Here is a 16720-nt window from a genome sequence, read left to right as displayed (position 1 = left end):
GAACAGGCCTACCTGTTGGGGGCATTGGCTTCGTATCTTGTGGAGGCTGGGACACCACTGCCTGGTTCCCTTGGGAATTATCTTGGGGCCCTCGGTGGAACTCCCTTGGTTTACCCCTGTCCCCCCCACCTCTCTGCTGGGGACCCTGCCCACCTTTGGCGAAGTCTCCCACTGGACCCTTGCGAACCCGGGTGCTCACCCAGCGGTCCGCCTCCTCAGCAAGCTTCCTAGGGTTAGTCAGCTTGCACTCTATCAGATGCTGGCGTAGCTCAGGAAAACAGTTACTAGAAAAATGCTCCCATGCAATCAAGTCATACAGTTGCTCAAAAGTTTCTACTTTGCTGCCTTTTACCCAGCGCTCCAAAAAAGACACATATTCAACCCACGTGGTACCCTCTATCTTCTTGCAGGTTCTAAATCTCTGCCTGTACATTTCAGGGGTCAAACCATAGCGGGTAATCAAAGCTTCCTTCATGTGGGCATAAATCATCCTACTTTCTGGGGGTAGGTCCAACAAGGTATCCCTCCCCTCACTCACAAAGCGTCCCCACAACCCCGCTCCCCAATCCTTCTCAGGGACCCGGTGGGACACCATGGCTAATTCATAAGCGGCAAACCATTGCCCAATATCCTCACTTTTATGAAAATCCTTAATAACCTCTTTAGGTATATACACTCTACTCTCAGTATGCACTACTGGTATGCTGCCACCAGAGGGGGAGATCTCAATACTCTTGGCCTTAATCTCCAACTCCCTCAAAATTTTCTCATGTTCAAATTTCATCTTCATTATCTCAACTTCCAACTTCTTATTCTCTAGGTCTCTCTGACCATCCAATTTAAGCTTAGCCATCTCCATATTATGCCGCCTATCTCTCTCCCTGTCCTCCATCTCTTCTGGAGTCAGGCCCCTTGAGGACACACTAGTGCCCGGGATGGAAACTGCTTTATCCCCTACCAAATCTACAATTTCGTCCTGCTGCTCTCCTGCATTCTCTCCCCCCTCCACAGGCCCTTCCATATTCCTAAGGGCATCCCTGGCTTCTAACCAGGCCTTCAGCGCCTTGTAATACTCTTCCCTTCTAGTGAGACCTGTGATAGGGACTGTGAAGCGTTTGCAAAAATATTTGAGCTGCTTGGCATTGTAGGTTTCTAATTTCTCTGCTTCCCAGGAGAGATCCTCAGAGGCATTGGATCTGGGCTTGCCCATTGTAGCAATAACTGGCAATAACGATCAAAAATAGAATCAAAAAATCTCAAAAACGTACGTGGATATGTTATGGTCTGCACTCACTAGTAGTGTACACTATAATTACTGTATGCAATCATAAATGCAAGTCCAGATCCCACCGCTGCCACCAATGTTAGAAATGGGGGTCTCTAGTTGGCAATGGCTGGCCACTGTCCAAGTAGGGACCCTTCTTCCTAAGTCAGAGTAAGCAGCCTACACCCTTTGACAACCCCTGCTCAACCCTGTGGTAACGTAGCACGAGCAGCTAGGCTTATCTCAGAGGCAGTGTGTGAAGCATTTATGACCATACACAGTAATATAATGAGGAATACTACAAATGGACACCACTCAAGTAGTTATGAAAAATAGGTATTTTTATATAGACTTAGTCACAAGACCAATAACAGTAAAAAATCCACAATACTATAAAAATATAATTACTTTAGAAATGCTGCAAGGAAAAATAGTTCAGGATGCACAAAATGATGTCTAGTTCAAGGCAGGGGTCTCTGCGACCCTCTTACTCACAAAGTATCTGGTTCCTGGAGCAAAGCAACAAACATGTCGCTAAGGAGTTGTAGCGAGAAATTTCCTCTCGCTAACCAGCGATGCGTTGAATCCTTACCGCCAGGGAGGATGATGCGCTGGGTTGCGGGCAGGACAAAGCGACAAACTTCCTCACGCTAAGCCGGTGATGCGATAAAATCCTTGCCGCGAAGGGAGGATGATGCACCGAGCCTGTTGCGTGGGCGATTCTGCTGCGTTGAAGAAAATGGCGCTCCGCGAGGGAGCGACGATCTGGATACGATGCGGGGAAAATGGCGAACGCTCGGCGTCCGCGCTGCGATGAGCTTGATGCGATGATTTGGGGTTAGCGAGCGCTTTGGGGCCCGCTAACAAACAATGCGACAATCCTCGGATAGCGGGCGTTTTCAGGCCCGCAGACAGGTGCTGCGACGATCTTCGGGGTTAGCGAGCACTCGGCGACAGTTGAGCGGTGATTTTCCTCACGCTCACCAGCTGCAGCGGCTCGCTAACGGGGGTTAGCGTCGATTTTCAGCGCTCTCTTCTCAACAGTAAACTAGAGGCCCTGGAACTCACAGGAGCCTCACCTGCCGATAGAAATCCTCGCTGGGAGGAAACAGGAAGCTGATGGTGGAGTCTGATGTGCCTGAGACTCCAGCAGGAGGCTAGCTCTCTTCTAGCCCTTGGGTAGTTGCTGTAGCTAAAATAAAAGTTCAATCCAAGTTTCTTTCCTCTTCTCTTGAGTCCAGTAGTAACAACTACAGGCCAGTCCCAGAAACAGCACACAAGCACAAGGACAGTCCTTCTCCTGCAGATTCCTGTAGTCACACGGACAGAGGTTCTTCTTCTTGTTGTCCAGGAGCAATACAAATTGTAGGGGTTTGTGCACAAATTTGTATACCCCCAAAGTCTTTGTTCTTAGGGGTCCCAAGTCTCTGAACCCAGCCAGAACCAGTTCTGCCCAGCCCTGGAGCACTTTGTTGATCAGGCTGCATCCTTCCTTTCAGAAAGAGGGGGTCTGCCTCAGACGCACAGTGGGAGGTGGAGCTAGCATTCCCCTTGCCAGGCACAGCCCTATTCAAGTGCAGGAGCTACCCCTCCCCTCACACCAAGGCAGGTCGCTCTATTCAACCCAGGTCTGACTCAGCCTGCCCTGTCCCTCCAAAACCAGACAGCCAATACACATAATAGCAGAGCAAACTGGAAGGCTTAGGCAAGAAAGTACCTATACTCTAAAAGTGGTAGTTTCAAACACAGAATATAAAAATAACCTTCACTAAAAGATGTATTTTAATATTCTGAGCTCAGGCATACTAAATTCGTTTTTCTACCATGTTCTGTGGGTCAGTTAGGACTATAGAATGTAATAGCCCAGACCTCTTATTCTGGCCTATGGAGAACAGGTAGCCTTACAGTAGTGAAAAACGAAATTGGGTGTAATTCACTACTAGGACATGCTACATACAACAGGGCATGTCGTACCTTACACATACAATGCGCCCTATCATAAGGGGGGCTTACAGGATGCCAAGGGAAGGTTTAGGGGCTGGGAAGTGGGTGCACTTCTGGACTGCACGCAGACACTGCAGTGGCAGGTCTGAGACGCACTTTACAAGCTGCTTCTGTGGGTGGCACAAACCAGTGCTGCAGGCCCACCAGCAGCATTCGGTTTACCAGCCCTGGGCACACACAGGCCACGCTACTAGGGACTAACAGGTAAACCAAATAAGCCAATCATGGATGTACCAATTCATGTGTCATCTTTACAAAGGGACCATTCGCCCTGTGGCACTGAATGGCAGTGGCACAGCGCCCAGAGCATCTATAACCAGCAACAAGCATTTGCAATGCAATAGGTCTCGCATTTATACGAGTTTGAGCTATTGGCATTGTAAATGACAGTGCCTATTGGCATTGTCATTTACAATGCCAATAGTTTTAACTCGTGTAGCTGCGTGACCAATTGCATTGCAAATGCTTGTTATTTTTGTTTTGTGGTATGTTGTGCTGTGTTCAGCGGTGCTCTGTAATTACTGTCGAGACGACAGTAAATTCTGCTACGTTTCCAGCCATAAACAGCAGATTACATTTCCAGTGACAACCATGTACCAGAGCCAGGTGGTAAAATACCGCCCCTCAGTTCTTTAACAATTAAGACTCCAATCCGATCAAAGCAGTGGAAGAGACTTGTCTTAAATTAATACTTCAAGGGCTCACTTTATGTGAGACAGCCCTCTGTGTGTTCCTTGACTGACCTTCATTTATGAGATCTGGGCAGGTGATGCTAATTCTTTCCACTGAGAGCCGCGTGTTCTTAACAAATGTTAATCACTCATTTTGCTTCACTTAAGGCAGGGCCACTGGAATTATTCAGCAGAAGAGAGCCAAATTATGTGGCAGAGTAGATTAAATTACGGGAGCAAGAAAAGGTAAATTATGTGGCAGAATGTGGCACATTACTTGATTAGTTTCTCATTTTTAAACTTGGTAACACTGTGTGGGAATTGGCTGAACCTCATTGGTACCAGTTTCAAACCCAAATATAGCAATAAGCAACAGAAAGGTGACCAGTCAACCTTTGCCAAGGCCCTTTCACTGAGCGGCAACATGTGTCGCTGCATTTTTTGCATTTTTAGTAACTTTTGAACCATTTGAGCTAGAAACAAAATATTATTTTGTTGAAATCAGCAGATTGTGCGGCTGAAGGTGGATTATGAGGCAAATGCGACAAATGTATAACTATGCGAAAATGACCGCATTTGAAACACCGCATAATTCCAGTGGCCCTGACTTAATATGGGTAGCACGCTATAATCTTCTTTTGTGATTTTATATTTATAATAACTCTATTATAGATATGAATATCATTTTTACCAACATTATTTGCACTTTATATACATATGTTGTTCCTTAACAGTGTTTCTACTACTGTACATTAAATTGTAATTCCATATTTTGAATTAAAAAAAGTCCCGTGTCCTGATTGGATTTGTGTCTGTGAGGTAACCGGTGCTCCTGCCTGGGATCTGAGATAGTCTCTGTGACATCTTTAAAATGTCAATAACGTGCTATGTTGAGGTCTCGGAAATCACTCCTATGTGGAGGGATCTGGTGCGTGGGGGCGGGGTTAGCCAGTTTTAGCATTCCTAAATAGCGCCAACATACAAATAACTGATAAACATACCAAGTAGCTGGGCGGGTGGAACGCCCATCTCTGACATCTGCGTGACCTGCATGTGTCACGTTTCGTGTCCTGACAAGGTAAACCTGGCCTTTCATCCTTCGGGGGTCGATGCCTTGAGTAGCGTTATATTAACTAGTAGTTACACCGGCTATAGAAAGGTCAGAAACAGGCAGCTGCGTTAAGCACTATATTCGGGGTACGTTAATACGTTTTCTCTGTTCTGTGAACCGGCGAGAGCAGTGTGGCCTCTCTAGGGTGCAGAGTGGGGAAAGGGAGGGGTTTTAACCTGATCTGCCCTCCAGGGCTTCCCAGGCCCTTGGGACACCAGAGGCCCCGCTCGCTCACATGTTAACTTTGAAAAGGGATCTGTTCTAATCTGTGTAAATCGCATCGGCGGTAATCCCCCTGTGGGAGAGCCACTGACAGCAGGGGCCTTAGCAGGTTACCTAACCTCACACTGGAGCACGCTGGACCGACGCTGGCGGCAGGAAACTGACGAAAGCGCCGAAGCTCCTCGAGGCGCTATGGAAGATTCCGAAAATAATTCGTAAATATGAGGTTTCACGTTTACGGCCCTGCCTGGGTGCAGACCTACACGTTTTAGGAACTCACAATGCTTTCCAAGCGCACTACCGGAAATACTTGTAAATTCCATACTGGGTTGCATGTGAAGGGCTCTCCATGTGTGTAATTGTACACCAGGTATGTTATGCATGGTACAGACAGGGTCACTGGAATTACGCAGCAGAATACGAGCAAATTATGCTGCAGGGTTGACTAATTTATACAGTAAGAAAAGGCAAATTATGCACTGTAATGCGGCACATTTTGTGATTATTCCTTTCTTATTTTATCATTTCCACACAAGTTAACGCAGTCTGGGAGAGGTTTCGCCGCATTAGAACCAGGTTAACAACGAAATCCAGCAATAAACAACAGAAGGGGGGTGAAGTGAATTCTTGAAGTAGATTAGAGGTACCATCTTAATCCATCCGTCAAATGTACTTATTAATAGTACAAAAAGGAGGAGACGGAAAAATACATGTGACTAAATCTCAGTTTAAATATTAAGTTGGATTACTGCCTAAATCAACATCCCTTGGGCTGCGGTACTAATGAAGTGTTTGACGTCTCCAAGTAACAAGAGCGCACTGAAGCTGACGAGGAGGGAGTGGGAGGGGGGAGTGGGGGCGGGCGCAGTGGTGCGGGCCGCAGTTGTAAAAGGCAGGGAGAGGGTGAGATTGAGGAAGGGAAAGATAGGGATCAAAGGGAAAAAAAAGGGGGTGGCAAATGGTGTGCACTTTGATGTCCTCAGTGGCCACGCGGCTCACTGAGGACATCAAAGCAAGTGATCAGGCAGTGCTTTTCAGGCTGCCAAATGGTGCGCGCGCCCAGGGCACATGCACTGTATTTGGAGGCCTGAAAAGCACTGTTTGCACTTCCAAAACTCGCTTACTATAAGTCTCGCCAGAACAGCGCTAAAGCGCTGTCTCAGCCGAGACCTAAAAACAGAGGAGACACAGCGAAAAAAGGAAGGGAGACTCACGCCAATGGTGCCAGGTCTAACAATTAGTATTAATTCTGAGGTTAAGATGTGTATGTATAAAAAGAAGAAAGTTACAAAATAAAATAAAAAGAGAAGTCGCTAAGAAAAGAGAGAAAGAAACAAAGGAAAGAGAAATGGGAGACATAGAACTGGAAGAATGGAAAGAAAATATGTATATGAAAACAAGAGAGGATGAGACGGGGGAAACTATGATGTGACGTAACAAAACTTAAGAGAACTGAATTCATTTCTGTAATCCAGGTTTTGTGAAATTTGTGGTGATATTAAAAATCACCAAAGGGGGGATTGATGGAGCAGGTAAAACAAAATGTTGTATACCTTCTCTATTTTGCATGAAAATACTAATGACGTAATCAATTTACATATTAACCTGTATTGACTGTATGCCGTGGTATACTAATCAACAAAGTGCACCTTGATAAACACGAATTACACGCGGGTCTAAATGCTAATTACATGGCAGAATAACTTTAATGACTAACTGTGGTACGCATATTAACAATAGAAGGTGTGGTGATAGAAATTTCATGATTTGTGTTGCTTTTGTGACGTTTTGCATTCCTGATGGGACCAAATGGTGAGTATTATTGCTTTAACTGTCGCTATCAGCTAGGAATATACTAATATATAATGAGATTAGTGTGGGTTTAAACATTAGAATCTTCATTTCCATATATTAATTATGTTTTATGTTTGTTTTGCTTAAGTTGGCATCCGGGCCTACCAAGCCATAATATTCAAAATGGAGTTCAGAAGTGGCCACTGTCTTGTGAGTGCGATGTCTACTGCGCAGACTCGGATGGCTCCGAAGATCTCCAGGCATCCTCAATTCAGAGTACAGGGTTCCTTGTCAAGGATAGGAACGTGGAGGACTGCCAGATTTCAGTTAATGTGAATGTCCAGAAAGAATAATAACCACCTATAACGGAAGGTCAACATGTCGATACATCGGACCTTTTCGCATGAGAACTGTATGAGCTAAAAGAATGACATAGCAAATTCTATGAGAACCCAGGACTATGAGAAATAAAGGACCATATTGCAACTTTAAAGGGTTCAACCAATCACAAGACATTCCCAATTCAGTAAATGTTACACATTCCCCAAAATTTATTATAAAAGGATAGTAGAGTAGGAACAGAGAGAGAGAGAGAGAGAGAGAGAGAGAGAGAGGAGGTTAGTGCGTTTTGGAGAGGTGTCCCGAACTTGCGTGATCGACTTGCTTGCACGATTGCTTGGTCCTTTGGATATCTTTGGGACTGTGCCGTGCTGAGCAAAGGAACTTTTCGGACTTGTTGAGTTTTGGCCTGCATTCGATTGGGACGATTTTATCAGAAGGGATTTGAGTTATGCAGAGCTAACAGAGTTAGAGAAAAGAGCCCCGATATCTTGAATAGGTAAATATAAATGTCATGCTAAATTGTGCTGAATACATTAAATTTGAACCTTGTTGACCGAAATGCTAATTATGCAACTGCAAGCAAGTAATTAGATAAACTAAACATTGATTAACAGAGAATGAGTTTTTGGTTCTTTAAGCAGGGCATTAAATAAGGATTCCGAAGCGTTAATGTGTTTTAGCTGGTTCTAGATCACCATCAACCAGTCCAACTAATTGGTCCGTCGACCAAGTGGTGGAGTGCCTTGATGTTAAAGTTAGGATTCTATAGGTATTGATATAAATATGTATACATTGTAACAAGTTTCCTTCCCTATAGGTAATAAGGTACCCCCACATGTCCAGCGGATTCCTCATCCTCCTGTGTACAGATACAGGACGTGTGAGTGTTGGGTGTTATGGGCCCCACCAATGAATGCGTGTGTGAATGAGTAAGTGCGGTGACGGATCTGTGACATAGAGAGGGTATGTAAATGTTCCCCTTTCCGCTGAATCAGGGTCCGCATGAGCTGCTGGTCAGGACATAAGTCAACTGTCAAATCCCAAGGGTGCAATTATCAGCTGGCATTAGAATGCAGCTGATGACACAACAATACCAGCGGGAGGGTAGGAGTAGCAAGAGGAGAGGGACGGAAGCCTGGGGTGAACAAGCTAAGGGGAAAAGTGGATTACAGTGCAACACAACACAGAGACTTGCAGCGTCCCTCTTGCGGCCTCGTGAATCACTGTAAAAGGAAGAGTGCAGAAGTTCGGGAAAAGGACTACACGTGCGCACTATAACCGAGAAACAAGGAACCATTATCACGGGAGTGAATGCGCATGTGCGCGCGCGCGCGCGTGCCTCGTATCCCTCGATGCAATAAACAGAAAGCACGTTGACGGACGTCATAGCTCTGGGATTTGCTGTCTTTTCGTTCTTCCAGTTCAATGCCATCCGGACCCTAATCAGTCGACTCTCATTGGTTGGCAGTTGTTGTATGAGTTCCTCCGTGGACCTATAGTATGCGCCTTCGTGGCTACCAGTGTTACTGTCAAAGTAGGTGTTTGAGTGACAGTCTGCTACCCCAGTCTTGTTAACATGCGTGTCCCAAGATACGCCTGCATCTGAATCAACGAATGAGGATACTCTGTTGATAGCGGGCGGGCTCTCATTTGCTTCCGGAAACTCCTACCAGTTACCGGTGTCGTCCTGTGATTGGTCTGTTCTTGTTGAGGGAAGTGTGCTTCGAGTCTCATTCCGTTGCCGGTGTGCACCGTCTTATGGGCTGCGACATGGCGGCTCCCGTTGGAGCCCTCGGCGTGCTGCTGTCGCTGCTCCTGTGCCTGGGACCCGTCCGCGCATCCGAGTCTTACGAGTACGTAACCTGCGGGTCAGTCATCAAATTGCTGAACCAGCGGCACGGAGTGCGGCTGCACTCCCACGACGTCAAGTACGGCTCAGGTGAGTGTCACGCGGACCGGCGGCGGACAGAGGGCCCCTCGCATGGTACGGGAGGTCTGGCCGTGTGAGGGAACCCAGAAGGAAGGGCAGATGGGCTGAAGGGGAGGATGGAACCAACGAAGAGCACGGATCGTAGGGCCTGAGAAGTAGGGGCGTCTAGTTAGAGAAAGAAAGTGGACCTGTTATACCGCACAGGTAACTGACGTGTACCATTTCGAGCCTTTGGATGAGGAAGAACTGAGTTTCATTTCATGGATTCTGGATTTCTTGATGTCTTAACATGGTACAGGGGTAGTGCACGATTCTGTCTTTTTAAAGTCATGATACTGTTCCAACCTTGCATAGGTAGTTCCTTACACTCACTTCTTTCTTTCTGAAAGTTGTTTCAGGTTTCTATCTTACCAAATTGTCTTCCAGAATATATTTCGATAAAGCAGTTTTTTTCTGGAGAGCCTCCAAATAATAATAATTGGTGAACTGCTCGGCATTTTGTCTTGATAGTTGTAGGCAACAATTAAGAGGCAGGATTGAGCAGGAAAATACACTTTTATGTTATGGTAGTTCCTCATCATGGATATTCATCATAGTCATAGCTGACTCACACACCCTGGTCAGGGAACGTTGAGGAGGTAGAGGTGCGCAGGGCATTGCGAGTGATGCCTTAATGAGGCACAGTAATAATGGCTATATTTAATATATCAAGCAAGGCAAGGCACCAAAGAGGGGTATCAACTTTTAGCATAGGACCAAAAAACTGTTTAGAGAGAAAAAACAATTTTTCTTCTACTACTGGTATTCTTATCCAGAAATTATTTAGGTCCAGCCACCCTCAATTTATCAAACTTCAAACAACAAACAGCCCTTCACTACCCATCACCTTCACAAAAACAAATCAAAAGTATTTAAGCAGAAAAGAAGGTGAAGCATGAGTGGGCCCCTCACGTACGCACCACCAGGGAGGCTGCCAGCCGGTTCTCGCTAGTATGCCCACGTTTTCTCATCATCGGGTACCCACTCATGGGAGAAAGAAATTAGAGTCCAGTGAAGAGAAAAGAGGGAACAGGTCGCAAGAGAAAGCTGTGTTCCTGTTCCCAGCAGAAAAAGAAGAAAAGACAAAACCCGTGAATTGCAAAGAACGACTGTTCAAAGCAATCTTTAAAATTGAGTTGTAGACTCACGTCACAGTCACCCTCTTTATTCAAGACAGTGAGCCCACTCAAAAGTAAAAACACAAAATGTTGTTACCCGTTTCAAAGAAGGCCAACATGTTTCATTGCCACTTAACTTTGTTCTGGCAAATTCATCAGGGCAAGGGTTTCAAAAGGTTTCAATCACCTCACTGGAATTGTAATTTTGGGATTGCAGAAGGGCTGTTTAGAGAATAAAAACAGAACCAAAACAGAAATAGAGGTTCCTGTTTAATCATCAAATGGCACACACCAACCTATCGTGGTTATAATCAAAGATTCCTGCACTTAGGGTAGTATGATATATTTACCATGTAGAGGCGGAGGGCATTCGTACCTGCCTCCACTATGCCACAGGGGGTTATAATAATTACTGACCCCCGAGTGAATGGCAACACTATTATTTGCTCATACACCGCCTGTGGAAAAAGGAAAGATACAGCAGTCATGCTGTGCTTAGCACACTCTTGCGTTATATATCTCCACTCAAGTATGTCATACTGCAATTACACCTGAGTAATTGCTTATTTCAACCACATCATTAAAAATAAGTTTTAACCACTGGGTACTGCTTTAAAGATGGTATATTAGAAGCACCACTCGTAAATACAGGACCACGAACTCCCAGGCATTGTCTGTTAATACCATGATCACCACAACGCCCTTTCCGGCATCCTTTAAAATCAAAATACACTTAGCCTGAGCCCAGGCTATCAACGCTCTCATCCCAGCAAACATTGGCTACCACTGCTCGCTTTCTCGAGCACAACATTCAAGATTTCGTTGAGGCAAGTCCCACTGGACTGTGATTAACTGTTATATACAACCCCCTCAATAGAGAGCGCCCTGTACCATCCTGTTTCGGGTCGCTATGTCTGCCACTCAATGTAACGTCAAGTATCCCTTTTCAGAGTCAATAACAGTGCCCCCACCAAGAGCCCAGGCGTCTGCCCTAATCCGCCCCTCTCACCGCAACCGTAGGCTGACAGAGCCGTGTCTCGTCCCTGCTTCATTGTCCGCGTGTGAAACGGGAACTCATATTGAGCCGAGCCGAAGACACGCCCCTCATTTTTTCGATTGAAGGAAGTCACACGGCTCACAGCGCGGTATATTGAAACCACGGCGGCCATCTTAGAGTGTGTGATTTCATGTTTCAGTGTGCATATAACCACCAGCTACATTAAAAGCTGCACACTATCACCCAAAGATCTCCTTGATTATATGTCTAATTATATGTCTAAGTTGCAATGAAAAATAAATAAAGAAGGGGGGAAAGGAAGGACAAAATGACAGTACAGACTAACGGGTCTGTAATCACAGTTAATCACAGTCCAGTGGGACTTGCCTCAACGAAATCTTGAATGTTGTGCTCGAGAAAGCGAGCAGTGGTAGCCAATGTTTGCTGGGATGAGAGCGTTGATAGCCTGGGCTCAGGCTAAGTGTATTTTGATTTTAAAGGATGCCGGAAAGGGCGTTGTGGTGATCATGGTATTAACAGACAATGCCTGGGAGTTCGTGGTCCTGTATTTACGAGTGGTGCTTCTAATATACCATCTTTAAAGCAGTACCCAGTGGTTAAAACTTATTTTTAATGATGTGGTTGAAATAAGCAATTACTCAGGTGTAATTGCAGTATGACATACTTGAGTGGAGATATATAACGCAAGAGTGTGCTAAGCACAGCATGACTGCTGTATCTTTCCTTTTTCCACAGGCGGTGTATGAGCAAATAATAGTGTTGCCATTCACTCGGGGGTCAGTAATTATTATAACCCCCTGTGGCATAGTGGAGGCAGGTACGAATGCCCTCCGCCTCTACATGGTAAATATATCATACTACCCTAAGTGCAGGAATCTTTGATTATAACCACGATAGGTTGGTGTGTGCCATTTGATGATTAAACAGGAACCTCTATTTCTGTTTTGGTTCTGTTTTTATTCTCTAAACAGCCCTTCTGCAATCCCAAAATTACAATTCCAGTGAGGTGATTGAAACCTTTTGAAACCCTTGCCCTGATGAATTTGCCAGAACAAAGTTAAGTGGCAATGAAACATGTTGGCCTTCTTTGAAACGGGTAACAACATTTTGTGTTTTTACTTTTGAGTGGGCTCACTGTCTTGAATAAAGAGGGTGACTGTGACGTGAGTCTACAACTCAATTTTAAAGATTGCTTTGAACAGTCGTTCTTTGCAATTCACGGGTTTTGTCTTTTCTTCTTTTTCTGCTGGGAACAGGAACACAGCTTTCTCTTGCGACCTGTTCCCTCTTTTCTCTTCACTGGACTCTAATTTCTTTCTCCCATGAGTGGGTACCCGATGATGAGAAAACGTGGGCATACTAGCGAGAACCGGCTGGCAGCCTCCCTGGTGGTGCGTACGTGAGGGGCCCACTCATGCTTCACCTTCTTTTCTGCTTAAATACTTTTGATTTGTTTTTGTGAAGGTGATGGGTAGTGAAGGGCTGTTTGTTGTTTGAAGTTTGATAAATTGAGGGTGGCTGGACCTAAATAATTTCTGGATAAGAATACCAGTAGTAGAAGAAAAATTGTTTTTTCTCTCTAAACAGTTTTTTGGTCCTATGCTAAAAGTTGATACCCCTCTTTGGTGCCTTGCCTTGCTTGATATATTGATTTTGAGTGGAGGGCGGCTTGGCACTTACCCTCTGTAGCTCCTATTTTGTGATGAGGCATTGAACGGCGGGTCAGCCGTGAGAGCTTTTTTATACATACATTTAAACTAATTTTGTTCATCTGGACACACCAACTATTTGAGTGGAGTTTTTGATCACGGAGACGCACTTATTTGCTGAAAGAGCACCTGTGGAAACTATCTTCGTTATTTCCTAGATTAGTAATGGACAGAAACTGTCTGGCGTTTTCTGACGATCAGATTGCCGCAATCCTCTCAGGCCCTTCTTTGTTCCCTGATTCCTCTTTTTCAACCATAACCTCTGCAAGGGAAGAGTGGGAGAAACTAAGTAACCTTAAGAAACACCAGGTGAGGGTTGCTCTTCATGGAGCTCTGATGACAGAGTATCTCCGTGCTGGAGCAGCCCCTGCAAGTCTACTAGTTAGAATCGAACCCCACATTTTTTTAGAGGACAAAAAATTCAGACTCGATTGGAGTTACATTGCCAACAAATGCACTAGGGATTGGTTAATATTAATTATTAACACCGCAAAAAGATTGAGTGACGAATTATTAGCAGAGATCCTAGAACTGGAGGATAATATTAAAAAAGATACTACAATTGTAGACGCTAAAGAACAACTAGCACGCATACAGGAAGATCTGGCAGAGTATAAACATTACATGGTTAATCAGAAAATTAAGGGGTTGAAGAGGAACCTTGAGAGATACACTCACGAGTGGGCTTTTCCCTATGTAGAGGACAAACACTACCAACAGGGAAGTGAGACAGCACCACAGGCTAGTTATCGTGGGAGAGGGGGTAGACAATATCAGAAAAGAACCCCCCAGAACTGGACTTTTGAGAATACCTCCAGTGAAGAGGAAGAGGGCGCACCAGCATCTAACCAAGGGAGAGTGAGCTTTGATCCCCAAATTAAAACCAACGAAGATCTGGGGGCTCTGGTACGTTCTTTTTTAGGACAGACCAACAGAGGCAACAGAGGGGGAGGTCAGAGAGGCAGAGGGCGAGCACGGCAGGGTTACAATCAAGGACAACAATGGCCGATGTTCTCCCCACGGATAACCCGCAGCCGAGGCAGGAATCCGTTGTAAACAACATAGTGATGAACTTATCCAGTTGTACATTATCACCTAATGAATTGGGTGTTCTTAACAAAGGACTTGGATATGTTCCCACTCCACGCCATGACGCCTTCAAATGCAGAACTGAGTTCCATGAAACCATGAGAAAAATCAAACTCAAGAAGTTCTTTGCCAATAGAGAATCCGAACCAGAATCAATGTTCTCTACCAACTTACGACGTCCCTCTCATTTTTGCCCCCTGAGCTCGATGGTTGGCCCCGAGGTCATAGTTTTTGAACAAAAGGTTCTAGAGGAAATGTCTACCCTGGAACAACTCGATCAACAACGGCGGGCCTTTAGCAATATGAGCAAGGATGACTGGGTGGCCCTTAAATCACTTCAAAATAACACCTTGATCACCATAAAAAGTGCCGATAAAGGAGGAGCTGTTGTGGTGATGAACACCTCAGATTATGACCTTGAAGTACGCAGACTCCTGGGCGAACGGAAGAATTACCATCCCCTCGCCAGAGATCCCACGCCCGAGCTTCTGACCATAATTACAACCATGGTAGCGGAGGCTCGGAGCAAGAACTGGATCACGAGTAAGGAGGCTGAATTTCTTGTAAACACCAAACCGAGAACACCGGCGTTTTATGTACTCCCTAAAGTACATAAAGCCCAACGGCCCCCCCCTGGCCGGCCTATAGTATCGGGCATTTCCTCCATTCTTGAGCCCCTTTCCCAATTCGCAGACTTCTTCTTGAGAGAGTCTGTCCTCAAACAACAATCCTATGTACAGGATACTACAGATGTATTGAACATCTTGAGTACTTTGGAGTTTGATGCCACACAGCAATTTATTCTGACCATCGACATAGAATCCTTATATACCAACATCCCCCAGGAAGCCACGCTGGTGGCAGCAGCGAGGGCCCTGGGGGAGCAGGATTGGTTCTATGACACGCCCCAAACATTCGTGCTACAATGCATCGAACTCGCCCTGACTCGCAATTATTTTTGCTACAAGGACGAGTTATTCTTGCAGGTGTCTGGTACATCTATGGGCGCTACCTTTGCGCCGAGCCTGGCCTGCATTTATGTAGGCCAGTTTGAGGAGCTTTTTTTGTACCAGTCATCTAATCCTTTCCAGAGACACATTTGTCTCTGGAAAAGGTATATTGATGATGTCCTGTGCATTTGGGAGGGCACTGAGACGGTCCTCCTACAATTTCTTGAGTGGCTTAACAATCTTGACCCCTGTCTTAGATTCACCTGGACAGTTAGTAATGACCATGCAGTGTACTTGGACCTTGATATTAAAGTACAGGGTAATCAACTGGTCACCACGGTTCATCAAAAAGGGTCTGATAGGAACTCCTTACTCCACTATCAATCATATCATCCAAGAGCTTTGCGGGATAACTTACCGGTTGGTCAGTTTTTTAGGTATCGCCGCAATTGCTCCACTGCAGAGAGTTTCTCTCATCAAGCAGATGAACTCACGGGGAGGTTAATTCAAAGATCATACCCTAAGAAGATCGTTAGCAGGGCACGTAAGAGGGCCCTAAATACACCACGTGAAGCTCTCCTTGAGAGGAGCCAAAAAAAGTCAGATGAATGTCTAACAGTAGTGATGACGTACGATCCCCTGGCAACTAAAATACGACAGCTAATCAGGAGGCACTGGCCATTGTTGTCTACCGCTGATTTTAAGATGCCTCAACCCAGGTTTGCATTCAAACGGGCCACCAACTTGAAAGATAAGTTGGTTCACTCGCGTTTACAAGTGACACAAGGGCCTTCTTCGATACCGGTAGGACACCATCCGTGTGGCAGTTGCTCGGTCTGTCATTTGACTGACAAAACCAAATCCGTAACATTGAATAGCGGTAAAATTTGGTATTTGAACAAATTCTCGAATTGCAACACCACAAATGTCATCTATAGACTCACGTGTCTATGTGGACTTCAATACGTTGGCCTCACGACAAGGAAAATAAAAATCCGAGTCCAGGAACACCTAAGTACGATTAAATCTGGTAAATTGTCCACACGCCTGGTGCAACACTTCTGCGAAACTGGACATGACCTAAAATCCTTGAAATGGGTGGTCCTAGAGAAGGTGGTGGCTAGTAGTGATTGCATTGATCAGGTTTTAGCCACTAAGGAGGCACGCTGGATTTTTTCAGAAAAAGTGGACCAGAAGGGGCTAAATGAACGTATTGAGTGGAATAAAATCAGGCATTAAAACATTATCCCTTGAAAGGTCTGTAAGCACGTTGAAGCACAGGGAAGTCAGGGCATCTTACTCCCTTGTCGTTGAAATTGCATGGCAGGTTTATACACTGTGAGGTAGCCATGTGAAGGGTTCGTTCCTTTTCTTTATCAGGTTCCTTTATACCTGTGTGAAAAACAAACTGGCATGATTTTGACTGGTCCCGGTAGAATAGGCGCTATTCATGAGCACA

General features: G+C 45.3%; 1 protein-coding gene across 1 annotated transcript in view; it reads left to right on the top strand.

Moving 5' to 3' along the window:
- The first annotated feature begins 8957 nt into the window (after window positions 1–8957).
- SDF2L1 (stromal cell derived factor 2 like 1) overlaps window positions 8958–16720 on the top strand; it is a 61667-nt gene continuing 53904 nt past the window's right edge. The window contains exon 1 of the mRNA XM_085633408.1: window positions 8958–9347. Within this exon, the coding sequence (XP_085489534.1) occupies window positions 9167–9347 (181 nt within the window). The 5' untranslated portion in view covers window positions 8958–9166. The remainder of the gene's footprint in view (window positions 9348–16720) is intronic.

Source organism: Triturus cristatus, chromosome 11 (genome assembly GCF_964204655.1).
Source record: "Triturus cristatus chromosome 11, aTriCri1.1, whole genome shotgun sequence".
In the NCBI taxonomy this organism is placed as follows: domain Eukaryota; kingdom Metazoa; phylum Chordata; class Amphibia; order Caudata; family Salamandridae; genus Triturus; species Triturus cristatus.
This window is presented reverse-complemented; position numbering and strand designations above follow the sequence as displayed.